Source organism: Polychytrium aggregatum (genome assembly GCF_025602895.1).
Source record: "Polychytrium aggregatum strain JEL109 chromosome Unknown BJ171scaffold_56, whole genome shotgun sequence".
NCBI classification, from domain to species: Eukaryota; Fungi; Chytridiomycota; class Chytridiomycetes; order Polychytriales; genus Polychytrium; species Polychytrium aggregatum.
The window spans coordinates 156,898-169,728 of NW_026516258.1; the positions used below are offsets into that span (position 1 = coordinate 156,898).

General features: G+C 58.6%; 3 protein-coding genes across 3 annotated transcripts; 1 reads left to right on the top strand and 2 right to left on the bottom strand.

Annotated features, from left to right (window-relative positions):
* Window positions 1-524: 524 nt before the first annotated feature.
* BJ171DRAFT_571564 (uncharacterized protein) lies at window positions 525-5,838 on the top strand (the record flags this gene model as incomplete). Its single annotated transcript, XM_053113685.1, has 10 exons — window positions 525-651; window positions 830-901; window positions 1,042-1,140; window positions 1,432-1,707; window positions 1,840-3,217; window positions 3,446-3,557; window positions 3,592-3,612; window positions 3,647-4,721; window positions 4,854-5,373; window positions 5,507-5,838. 10 exons carry the CDS (start codon window positions 525-527, stop codon window positions 5,724-5,726), a joined length of 3,900 nt encoding a protein of 1,299 aa, XP_052962590.1. The 3' UTR covers window positions 5,727-5,838.
* On the bottom strand, window positions 5,839-8,740 carry BJ171DRAFT_562933 (permease; the record flags this gene model as incomplete). The annotated part of the gene is made up of 9 exons (XM_053113282.1): window positions 5,839-6,444; window positions 6,588-6,735; window positions 6,882-7,036; window positions 7,218-7,490; window positions 7,623-7,928; window positions 8,039-8,059; window positions 8,143-8,253; window positions 8,420-8,458; window positions 8,611-8,740. The coding sequence occupies 9 exons, from the start codon at window positions 8,738-8,740 to the stop codon at window positions 5,990-5,992; spliced, it is 1,638 nt and encodes a 545-aa protein (XP_052962591.1). The 3' UTR covers window positions 5,839-5,989.
* An 848-nt stretch (window positions 8,741-9,588) lies between these two features.
* On the bottom strand, window positions 9,589-12,560 carry BJ171DRAFT_559631 (P-loop containing nucleoside triphosphate hydrolase protein; the record flags this gene model as incomplete). The annotated part of the gene is made up of 12 exons (XM_053113208.1): window positions 9,589-9,687; window positions 9,806-9,874; window positions 10,021-10,325; window positions 10,385-10,511; window positions 10,662-10,792; window positions 10,871-10,965; window positions 11,054-11,133; window positions 11,249-11,322; window positions 11,482-11,671; window positions 11,845-11,918; window positions 12,055-12,206; window positions 12,361-12,560. The coding sequence occupies 12 exons, from the start codon at window positions 12,558-12,560 to the stop codon at window positions 9,589-9,591; spliced, it is 1,596 nt and encodes a 531-aa protein (XP_052962592.1).
* Window positions 12,561-12,831: the final 271 nt, after the last annotated feature.

A 12,831-nucleotide genomic window follows, 5' to 3' on the forward strand; every position in this document is an offset into this window, starting at 1 on the left:
AAACGAAACGAAAACAGCAGAGCGGGACACCCTGTCCTCGAATACACATGCATCATGGATGATGTTACGGCTGGGACAACGACTGAGAATGTCTCGTGGAGGAAAGGGAGAGGGGGGGATATGCATCAAGTCCAAGCAGACCCTGTTCACTCAGTAGTTCGTTCATCATCAGAGACGCTCAAGGTCCAGAACTATTATTGATTGGGATGACATACAGCCGAGCACTGACATCCCTGACCGGATTGGCCCCGCAGACCCTGCTTCTGCCGGCTGCTGCATCTGCCCATCTTCCCAGTATTTGCTGTGGGTGAGGGCGTTCTTTTGCTCCTTGGGTATCTCAGCCCTTCCGCACCTAAACTTCGCCTGCCTCATTTTCTCCGTTTGCTCTCCGATATCGGGGGCTCTGCAACTTGTTTCGCTCAATTCAGCCATACCGGCCGAGACGAGCCTGATCGAGAGTTTGGACTGCCCCCTCCCCCTTGCTCCCAGCATCGCCGTGGACATTCAGATAGTCTCCTTCCGCGATGGACGACTCGAGCCTCAAGTTCATCAAGATTGTCGCCAAGGGCTCCAACGCCGCAGTTCCCACCATCCCGGCCTTCTCCAGGACCGTCAAGTTATACACCGCCTATGTTTCGTCCGACGTCGATAGTGAGCGTCGTTTCGCTGCTCTTTGTTGCTACTCTTTGCTGCTGCTGGGAATCAACCGAGGGTATCCAGAAGGCTACCTCGGCATCACTCCAGCCGCTCTCTTGGCTCGCCCCCCCCCCTGACATCATTGGCCTCCTCTCGTCCGTCCGTACATGCCCCCCGCACTCTTGACCACCAGGCCTGGTCATTCAAGCGCCCCCGAACGAGGCAGACGGATTCAGCCAAGTTCTCAAACTAGGTTCCGATGGAGGTCAGGCAACAAATCCTCCGTCTCGGCACACCATCGCCGCTGCTATTATCATGTCCGCACACACGTCTCCATGAACACTCACCCGACACTCTTTGCAAACACTCGCCCCACACGCCGCATGCCGCATGTCGCATGCTCAGCCGTCAAGATCCAGGAGGGGCAAAACACTGTCGAGATCAAAGTCGACGCGGTCGATGGCAGCTCCAGCATTTACTCGATCAGTGTGCATCGTCCGAGCGGTGGGTGATCCCCGACATGCGCCTCATGAAAGCAGAGCAGAGCAGAGCCTAGCCGAATGCTCATATCGACACGAGGCAGCGGTGTCTGTTGGTGGCTGATTCCAGTATCGGTGATATTCGAGCACTTTGGAAAGCCTCCCTGCGAATCGGTTCACATCCGCATCCGCATCCGTGCGTATTCTCTGCGCCGCACCTCTACTCTTCATCATCCACAGTAGCCACATTAGTGATGCTGATATCTCCCTCCCGCATCCCTCGTTGTGCTCCTCGCCTGGGCCGACTCGATCTCAGCGGCGGATGCCACTCTCAAGGCCCTGGAGTTTCCTGTCGGCATTCTCTTGCCAGACTTTCATCCCAAGGAGCTCAACTACGTGCTCCATGTTTCGTCGACCGTCGACAAGGTCGCCATCACCCCGGTGCCGATGAACGCCAAAGCCAAGCTGGAGCGGCTGCAGTTTGCAAAGACCGAGCCGACGCCGCTCCTGCTTGGCGACACCACCTGTGAATTCAAGGTGACGTCGATGGACGGAAAGCACTCGTTGCTGTACAGGGTGATTGTTCGACGAGGTGAGACCCATCCGACAGAACAGAGGCGAGACGCAATGCGACAGAACAGAGAGCAGTGCTGTGTCGCCGAGTGGTCGCATATCTCGATGGGGCTTGCACTCTGATCACTCTCGCGGGTTCATGGCCGGCCAGACAAGCCCGGGTCTCGCATGAAGATCATGTCGGACACCAAGGACTATCCTCTCTGCAGCCTCTGCAGCAACCTGGTCTTCCGTCCGCGGATTTACAAGGTCCTCCAGGACATCAAGCCCGGACCCTGCCGCCACGAGTACTGCGGGAGGTGTCTGAACCTGTTTGCTCTGCGGTACACCGAGCCCAGCGCCCAAGCCGGCAAGGATCCCGCCACGATAGTCAGCTGCCCGCTCTGCAACATATCGAGCGAGGTCCGCAAGACATGGAGCAACGATCCGCTTTGGGAAAGCAATCATGACATGGAAGTCGAGTTTGGCGGCTGGATGGCCAAGTGTCTCTTTGCGCCGTTTGGATGTCCGCGCCAGGACGTCAAGTGCATCGACATGGCCGCACACTTGTCCAAGGACTGCAAGCACATCCCCGTCGGATGCTCCGAGTGCCAGCGACTCTTCAACTCGCCCGACCAGATAGCAGGGGGCAAGCACAAGGACCCCTGCATCCACACCTGCGCCTGCGGGCGAAAGGTCTATGCGCAAGAGGAGGGCTTCCACGCCAAGATGTGCCCCGAGAAGCGCAGCGAAAAGTCAGCCTCTGAGAAGCCCCCGCAGCGCGAGTGGGAAAAGGTCCTCGTGGACAAGAAAAAGTACCCGGGCGACGCCGAGAAGCTTGTCGGCCAGGCCAGCGGCAAATGGAGCCACTACCTGGCATCGCTCGGCACGGCGCAAAAGGCATACTGGGAGTCCTTTGGCGCCAGCGAGCACATGCCTGCAGCCGAGGCCCTCTCTGAACTGGCTGGGCTCTATGCGACCGCCATCGCCTCTAACCTTGAGTCTGTCTCGGTTCGCGGCGGCAAACCCGACGAGAACCTGTGCATCCAGCTCGGCAAGGCCCTTGAGGAGAAGGGGATATGCACGGACCTGTTTCCGCCCCACCAGAAGAGCAAGGCGGCACAGGGAAGCAACAGCTCCACGACGCCTTCCGACGACTTCATGGGCGACGAGGTCAACGGGTGTCTTGCCCAGCTGAATGTCGATTCGGGTGCGAGCGATGTGGTCAAACTCCGGGCGCTGGAGGCAGAGTACCAGCGACTCCTTGGGCTTGGACTCTCGGACCAGGTAAACAATGCCCGGGGAAACGCTACGGCAGCGGGATCCAGGGTGTGCAGAGTTTGCCGCTCGCTGACAGTTTCGTGCTCGTCTCAAAAACCAAAGGCACAAGAAGTGCAGGGGCTCTATGCATGGAAGCTCAAGCAGGTCATTTCGACTGGCGGCCAAATCGACGACCAGGGCAAAGCAGGATCGTTGTCGGGCAGCACCGTCCATGCAATGGAAAAGTACCAAGATGCCACCCGCATCAATCCCGAGAACCCAGATGCTGCGTGAGTGTGCTCGACCGTCAGCAGCACGCCAACTGACCGAGATCCAACTTGGTCGTTATTGGGGCGGTGGCTGATGTTTGCAGTTGCTCCGGATACAGCAAGATGAGGTCTACACGGCGGCACTGTGATTGCCGCGGCTGCATAGCTTGCAAAGGGCACCCTACATCGCCGAATGCTGCCCCGCTTCTCATTACCGGCTTTCATTCGTTGTGACCATGGCCGACCCAGTCTGCACTACGGTCGACTCCTGCTCCAGTCCGAGCGCATACCCGAGGCCATCAAGTATCTGCGGACATCCCTGTCGTTCAAGCCAACAAACAGACCCGTGCGAATGTATTTGGTGAGTCCGGGGCTCTCACCTGCGGCACTCCCAGGCGAGCGACATATTTCCGTCGGTGAGCCAAACATCGCTGACACACTCTCCCCCAGGGACTCGCGCTGATAAAGTGCGACGGCTCTGGACCAGAGGAGATTTCCGAAGCATTGGTGTATCTGAAGGAGGCCCTCTCGGATTTTTACTCGTCAGTGTCGTTGAATGGGCTCCAGCCCGCCTCAGGCCAAAACGGCGAGCTCCTCATCGACACTCACAGTCGGCCCACTTGCCCCGCCTTCCTGGGCGTCGCCAACGCCCTTGCGCGTGGGTACATGGTTCAGAGTCGCCTGGATGCCGCCGAAGAAACGCTGAGCGATCTGCTGGACCTGCTGCCGGATGTGATGGTGAGGACCAACCGGAGGAGCAAGGCGTTTTCGGCCATGGGTGAGGCCATGTGCACGGCGCTCAAGAACCTGCTCGAGGTGCTCTACTGCCAGAGCAGTCAAGTCCAAGCCAAGAAGCGCTTCGACAGCATCAAGCTCTCGCTGCTACACATCCAGCGCCTTGTTTCGGCGGCCGAGGTTGAGCAGCAAGTCTCGTTTATCGAGGCGTCCGAGCAAGTCGCCCAGGCCCTGGTGATCCTGGACCCGAGCCAAAATGAGTTCTTGGCTGCCTTTGGCGACACGCAGCTTTCGCAGTTTGACTACAATCCCAAATACGAAAAGAGCCCGGCGCGGCTGCTCTGGGCCGAGGAGGCCTTTGCTGCCTCGATTGCATGCGAGCGGCCGGGATCCAAGGAGGCCTCGGATGCACTCGCCAAGGTCTACGTGCACGAATGGTATGTGTCCGAGAAGAGCAAGATTGAGCAGATCAAGAGCCAGTTCGAAAAGCCCCCCGCGCCGGCCGGGAAGCCCAGTCCAGCCGAAAAGCCAAAGGCAGGTGGCCCGCCGGCCAAGGCAGCGCCAGGTACCAAGCCGCCAGTCGCCAAAGGGCCGGGAGCAGGAGGAGCGGGAGCAAAGGCTCCAGCAGGAGCAGCACCCAAAACACAGGGCGCTGCACCCAGCAGCGGGCCAAAGGCAGCAGCCAAGGCACAGCCCGGAGCCGACAACATTCCGCAGGCGCAGAAGAATATGATAGTCAAGACGGCCGAGAAGGTTGACAAGGCCGAGCCAGCGAAGAAAGCTGCACCAGGTACGGTTGGATTCTGCTGGCTGATGTACTTGAACGTGCCCCGCATCGCACCATCGTGACTCTGTATTTGTTCTCATACCCTGACATACTCGTGTCTCTGACTTGATGGGGTTGCCGATTTGGAATCCGCAGGGCCTGCAGGAAAGGCAGCGCCAGCACCTCCAGCAGCTCAGACCAAGAAGCCAGCAGCTGCCAACGCCGCGAGTGGAGCCAAACCAGCAGGGGCAAAGCCCATGAAGAAAGATGCATCTGGTGCTGAGCCCGCGGCGCCGCCTGCAGCGACCGAGTCCAAGGCGACGACATCGGATCCATCGCCTGCGCCAGTCGAGGCTGCTGCAACCACACCGACACCCGAGGCTGTCCTGCCTCCACAGTTCAAGCCGCGGATCGGGGTCGCCCGAGTACTCTCCCGCAAAATCGGACTCACGACGGGCGACAAGACCCAGCTGGTGCTGGATGCCAAGAAGTGGTACCTCGAGGCCATCGGGCTGAACAAATCCTTCCACGACTCGTACATCGAGCTCGGGGCGCTTGTTGAGAAGCATGGCACCCTGGAGGAGGCTGCAGATGTGTACGCCTCGTTCCCGTTTCCGCCCCTGGACTCACAGAACCCCAGCCAGGACGACCTGTTTCTGCACGGCGAAGTGACCAGGTTCGTGTGCCAAGCGTCGGCGAGACTCGGTGGAGACTTGGTGGAGACCCCTGCGTTTGGATGCTTGGCGGTTGTTGTGCCGCTACTCACTATCGACTCGCGCGCTGCCCTCCTCGTCTCTGTATGCTGCCAGAACATTCATGAAGTGCAAGCGATTCAAGGACGAGCGCCTGGTGCGAAGTCTGATCGCCGAGGGACGAGCGTCCAGCATCGCTGTCATTTCCAAGTACGTCGAGATACTCGACCAAGCCTCGGAGACTCAGACGCTCAAGCAGGTCTTTGCCGGTGTCAACCGCAAGCCCATCGACCACCCGGACATGGTGGCATTCTTCAAGATGAAATACTGGGCATAGTTCACACGCGCCTGTGGTGTCGCCAGCGGTGCGTGCTGATGAATCAAGACATGTATTTGGTACCATTTCGAAGGCAGGAAGTAATACAGGAGTGTGGTTGTGGTTCAACGATTAGCAGCCAGAGGTCTTGTAGTGTGGGGAGGGGTGAGAGGCGTGAGGAGCGGCTGGGGCCAAGGCAGAGTGATGAAGGCGAGACGAACGCTCATAAGCCGAGAGCGTTCAACCGGGAGATATGTGGGGACATCCACAATCTGGAGACAGATCTAGATCGACTCGGGCAGGGCTCCGTTGTTGGTTTCCTTGAGCTTGCCAAACTTGCGGAGCAAGACTTTCATCCAGGGAGGGAGCATATCGGAGCTGTTTTCGGTGCCCCACATCTCCTTCATATCCTTGTCGGTGGGCTTGATGCGACCGCCGGAGACCAACTCGACCAAGTAGATGGTGCCGTGGATGGCAATGTACGCGCCGATACCGGCGATCAGGCCGTAGGCAATCGAGTAGGTCAGGGGCATCAGAGCCATGGTAAGGAAGGCAGGGATGGCATCGGGGAGGTAGTCCCAGTTGATGCTACGGAGCGAGCCCTTGGCCATCAGGACGCCGACAAAGATAAGGGCGGGACCGGTGGCCCAACGCGGGAACGACGCAAAGATGGGGGCAAAGAAGAGGGACAAGACAAAGAAGAAAGCGGTGGTGATGGCAGTGAGGCCGGTGCGGCCGCCTGGTTGTAGAGTGAAGTAGCGTGGAGTGGTTGTGTGGGGTGACGAGGATATTGATTGGTTAGATCCAGCAAGTGAGATTCCAACGCTGAACGAGGCAGATGCACTGATACCGAGGCGTGTCTTTCAGCGCTCCGATCATTACCTTCGGCGATACCAGCACCGGATTCGATAAAGGCTGTGTTGGGGGAGCTTCCAAAGAGGGCGCCAAGCGAGATACTCGTGGCGTCAGCCAAGAACGCCCAGAAGGAGCCTTCAAAGTCGCCGGTGCGGTCATCGGCAAAGCCGGCAAACTGGATGTATCGGACCCATGGGCATTAGAGAGTGCCGGGTCATGGATGGGCGCTATGTGGCTGGTCCAACATAGCAGAATCGGTGACCAACGCAGCGCGTAGGTGCGCTCCGGCGGACGCTGGATCGTCGCAGCGACTGTGCCTACCTTGGCCATGGAGTAGAGGGTTCCGGTTGTGTCCATGATATCGACATAGAGGAAGGTCACGAGGGCGACCCAGACCTCGGAGGTGCCAAGGTTCCAGTCCATGGCGAGGCCAGTGCGGCGGATCTGGGGAACGGCAACGACGGTCTTGAAAAAGTCTGTCAAGGAGCACAAATGTCACTGTCAGCGGATGCAGTCGATTCTGTCTGCAGCTGGGGCTGCTCACAAAGGCAGTGACAGAGAAACGGCTCTTTCTCTTGGAAGGCCCACTTCCGCTTCAACCAAATAGGCAATCGCCTGCGAGTGAGTCTGCGCTGCGGTTGGGGAGTAGCCACATACCAAAGGCAGCGTCGCCAGCAGGAGTGGCGGGGAAGGCGGTGATGGAGGTGTTTCGGAACCAGGAGATGGCCGAAATGAAGACGATGCCGATGAGGATGCCGCCCTTGACGCGGAACGAGGCCAGGAGGGCAATGATGACGAAACCAAAGATGCCAATCCAAGTGGTGCCGCTTTCCATGCCATGGCTGAGACACTGGCCGGAGGTCGGGTCCTTGTATTGGTCGGCACAGCCGCCGATGGTGACGAGGGTTGCGGGATCGTATGTGACCAGACCTGGCGGAACAGAAAGGTTGGGCCAGATGATCGGCGGTCGAAGGTGTGGCTCGACGTCAGCGGCAAATACGCACGCCTCAACTTTGTGGGCTAATCACAGAATGCTGCCGATGATGAGCACACGCCTCTTACCGATGCCGGCCGAGTTCTGGAGGCCAATGAAGGTCAGGAACAGGCCAATGCCAGCGCCGGTGGCGATCTTGACGGACTTGGGCACGGCCTTGGCGAGGAGCTGACGCAGACCCAGCAGCGAGATGACAATGAAGAGAATGCCCTCAATGAAGACGGCAGCGACGGCGGTGCGATAGGGGATCTTGCCGCTGCCCTGGAAGCCGACGACCTGGTAGGCAAAGTAGGCGTTCAAGCCCATACCCGGGGCCAAGCCAAGAGGCAGGTTGGCCATGGCGCCCATGAGGAAAGTGGCGATGGCGGCGGCGGCTGTGGAGAGGAAGGGTTGTTCAGCCGGTATGGTCAGGAGACGCACGGGCGAATCGATCAGCAGCGGACATCAGCACCGACGCTGCCAGTGGACGGGATAGCATGCTTACCAGATGTCGCGGTGATAAAGTCTGCATAGAGTGAATGATGGAACGATGCATCAGCGGGTGCCGTGATCAACGCAAGGGCCCAGACTGGGTGGATAGAGACTTGCCTTTCTTGATATCATTGAGACAGAGCTGATAGTTGGGATCCTTCAAGCACGTATCGGGCGACGAGGTGCAGCCACAGGGGCCGCCAGAGTCGCTGAGGATGTTGGCATTGACTGTCGATCGAAGGCAAAGGACCCGTCAGCAGGTGATGGATATTCAACAGCGTCCAGAGCCGAGCTCCTCATGGGCAGCCGGATCGGTCTGACGGCTGAATCACTCGTTCCATGCGGCGACGATTGGCGCCACCGGGCATGACGATTTCCCTGGCTCGAAGCATACCCGAGATGATATAGGCCATGGTCACAAAGGTCGCCAAGCCTGGTCAGGATGGCCGAATGAAGGGCGTCAGTATCGACGTCCGAACGCGGCGGGGCGGTGGCCAACAACAGCGACGGGACGAGTCGGATGTGTTGGCAGATATGGAAGATTGGCGATGCTTGGGCGACACGGCTGCTGGACAGACATCGGACCTGCACGGAGCTCGGTGGTGAACGAGGTGTTGGGGCGGATGCCCTTGCGGCCGCTGCCGTCGTCGAGCTTGAAGTAGCGACCGACGAAGGACGAGGCGACGGACTTGTTGAGGGAGTCGAAGATGCCCATGACGGCGATGGTCCTTGGGGGTGATGTGGATTTTCCGAGGCGGCGATGGTCGCTGGACGGGAGAGCAAGAAGGCAGACGGGGCGAAGGAGCTGCCTGAAGAAATATCCTGGAGAAACTGCCTGGAGAAACTGCCTGGAGAAATATCCTGGGGAATCGGCCTGCCCCTCGGAGTGCCACCGCCACCCAAAAAATTTTTTCGGTCTTCCACCGACGACGCGCTCACGGCATTCCGCGCCGGCGGTCTGGCACGAGGTGCGGCCCCCGCTTTGTTTGCCAAATGGCGCTGTGTCAGCTGTGTGGTGGGGGAGGCACTGCGCACTGTTTCTGTGGCCCTGTGGCGTCGCACCCCCGCGCGTTGTGTGCAACCAGGGCACGCACCAGCCTCAACAGTGTGTGCGCAGCTGCAGGCAAACAGACCCAGCCCTTGTGGCTGGACCAAACTTCGCCCTGCGGACACACGCGCCGGCGTCGCACACGCCTGGGAAAGTACTTTCAGCAGTGAGTCAGGGCGACACAGATGCCCTCGGCTCGACTGCCAGCAAGGTCGACTCACGCGCCTGGATGTCCACAGCGACCGCGTGCGACAAACTCGGCGTCAATCTCCGACAATCAGCCTGTTCAGAACGGCACGGGACAGCGACCCGCACGCTGCAGCCATGTGATTGTTTCTGCTTGACCTCCGGAATCCGCCTGGCCGATCCCCTGCGGTAATGATCAGCAGGCACACCGCAGGGCAGCTTGGATCGCAGCATGGTGGATAGGTTTGTATTCGGAACCCATAGAGGGCCACCATCCACACGAATATGCCCCGCCATCGCCGTCGACACATCCGCTCCGCGACGACACCTCAGCCCGATGTCCGAGAGTAGTACTGTGGGGCCGCTTGAATGGCCCAGTCGAGCTGGATCTCCGAGACGTTGCGCATATACTTTTTGGACGTGTGGACCTTGGGTGCGTGGGGGGGGGGAAGAGTCGGTCAGCAAGTCGGTCTCGCAACAACCATTCGTCTCGATAGCAAGGATATCGCACCAAGCGGGTCGCGACTCTCCAGCAGTACTACTCACCAGCTCAGTAAACATCAGGACAGTGGGCTTGCGATTGAACAGCACCGAAGACGGGTGGATATGTACCTCCTGCAGCACATGTTGCGAGCGGCAACACAGAGCCATTAGAACCTTCTGCCCGTTCTATCCCAACACCACCCAACACCACGCCACCCAACATCACCGAACAGCACATCGCATGCGATCGTCTCTGTCTGCGCTCGACATGTCCATACCTGGCGATGCACCAATGTTCTGTACACGCCATTGGGTTCCCGGACAGCCACGTTCGTGAACCACCCTTCCAGGAAGCACCGCAGCACAGCCTCGCTTGAGTTGCTTCCGCTCGAGATCCTGTGGTCGATGCCGACTTGCTCACAGAGCTCATTCAGCTGCGTCCGGATTTCGAGGGCCTGCTTGAGCGCTCGGTGCGATATAAAGTTGTCCTGACACCAGGTACCCGGTGCCGAGTCCACGGACTGGTACGCTTGCAGCGCATTCAGTAGTGTCAAATGGTCGCCTGGGGAGTGATGGAGCCATCCTGTTAACTGCGAAGGCCGTTGGGGGGAACTGGATCCGCTGTGCGGTGTTGATGCATACCGTCATAGTTCAGGAACTTTTTCTTGGCCTCGGCAGCCTCCTCGCGCTTGTTGTTGGGAGTATAGAACACGTTGTCCACGGACAACAGCGACACGATCGCAATCGCCTCGAAAGTGCACTTGAGGACCTACGCGCCACAATGCCATATTGACGCCGTTTGGTGTTGAAGAAGCCCCATTGGTTCTGAGTGAGCTGCGCCATGGTTCTGTTCGATGATACACCACTGACAGGCGGCAAACAACAATACGGCCCCCAGGCCGATGCCCCGGATCTTTACCTTTGATTTGATCAGGACTTTTGAGAACTGCGGGTCCAGCGGGAACAGCGACATCTGGCGGCCCAGTTCGGTAAGCTGTCCGCGCTCGTCGAGAGCACTGAGGGCATACAGCTGCTCCAGCGCTCTGACCACTAATTAGATGGGCGTGTCAGTATCGCACGTCCACAGTATCATCCATCAAAGTCAAGTCGGCGATGGCAGGCACTTACATCCGTCGCGCGAGGGGCGGTCTATATAGTCAAAGTTAAAAATATCGCTCACACCCGAGGCTTTCAGCAGCAGCAGCACGCTGGCAAGATTTACGCTGTCGTCATGCCCCCACCCAAAAAGTACCCGTGTGTCAGTGCAATCGGACCACAGCAACGAGGGCGACGGCGATATCCTGCACTCACCGCTTTATCTCAGGCTCGGTCTCTTCATCCAGCTGGAGATAATCCTCTTCGGGATAGAGTCGGAAGCAGATGCCAGGCGCCTAGAATAGATGCAGTCAGAGTCGCCTGAGTCAACATGCGATATCCGCATGCAGTTTTCTCCAAACGAGCGGTGGCTGAGCCACGGATCAAGTGTGATCGAGAGTCTGCACAAACCTCACGACCGGCACGGCCTGTTCGCTGGCTGGCCGATGCCTTGCTGATGGGCTCAATCTTCAAGCTCTCGAGTCCTGCACAAACAAGGACCGCGATGAATTGGGCGGAGGTGTCAATGACGAATAAGTGGCTTTGTATATGCGATAACGAGGTGGAGTTGGCCACATTGAGCGTCCTAGGTCACCCAGGGGGGCAAGCGTCTTCACGACAATCACAGGTCCTGCCAGACTTGCCTATCTTTGGGTTGTAGCTCCGCACCTTCGCCAGTCCCGTATCGATGACATATCGAACGCCACTGATGGTGATACTTGTCTCGGCAATGTTGGTCGAGAGGATGATCTTGCGGGTTCCGTGTGGTGTTGGCTCAAAGACCCTAGACTGCTGCGATGTTGGCATGGCTGCAAAGATAGGACACACCAACATCTAGGCCAGCAGCGTTGGTGGGTTGTGGCCATGTCAGGTGGGTGTGCCGCATCAGCATGGGAAGTCGTGATGCGAGAGCAGGCACGTACAATGAGGGCCAACAGCACAACGCCGCTTGATGCCTCGCTTGGGGTCGCCAAGAGGAGCACACAAAATCCCACAATGTGGCTTACCTTATCGGCATCGTGGGGCAGATCGTGCGTATGCTCTCCAATGAGCTTTTCGAGGTTTTCGATTTCTTCTTGGCCTGACAATCGCCGAGAACAGCACACCGTCATCAGCATGCGCAAATCGAGGCAACAGCACCACCAGGCCACGCGGCCGCAATTGATCGCCGAAATGAATGGTGATTGTATGCTCTGGAGCCACTGCCATATGCTGACCTGTGAGAAAGACCAGGATATCTCCCGGCGGCTGCTCCAGGTGCGTCTGGAAGATTGAGACAAGGGCCGAGTCGACGTGGTCCTCCAGTCGTTCGGGTGCATGGAAGATCTCGACCGGGAACTGCCGGCCGTGGATGTGAAGAATTTTGGCGCTGGCGAGTCAACGAAGGAGCATGGGCGATGCCGCCATAAGCAGGGTGATGAGTATCCATCTCCTGAGCGGGGTGTGCAGTCGCGGTCGAGATGTCAACAGGCAGCATGGGGAGGGGAGCTGGCCCATGGCTGCAATTAAAGCTCGCGACATACTTTCCGAAAAACTTGGAAAACTTTTCGGCATTCAGCGTTGCCGACATCACCACCACCCTCAAATCAGGTCGCTCGCGCTGGATCGACTTGATCATGCCAAACAAGACATCGGTCCGAAGGGTGCGCTCGTGAGCCTCGTCGAGAACGATGGTCGAGTATCGCTTGAGCTGGTTGTCGGAGAGGAGCTCGCGGAGCAGCATGCCGTCTGTCATGTACTTGATCTTGGTTTGTGACGAGGTACAGTCTTCGAATCGGATCGAGTAGCCGACGGTGGTGCCCAGGGCGGTGCCCATTTCCTCAGAGACACGCTTGGCGATCGAGATGGCAGCAACCCTCCTCGGCTGCGTCACTGCAATCATGCCTTTGGAAGTGAGGCCGGCCTCGTACAGGAACTGTGGAATTTGGGTCGTCTTGCCGGAGCCGGTCTCACCGACGATCACGACGGCGTTGCTGCTCCGAACTTCGTGGAGG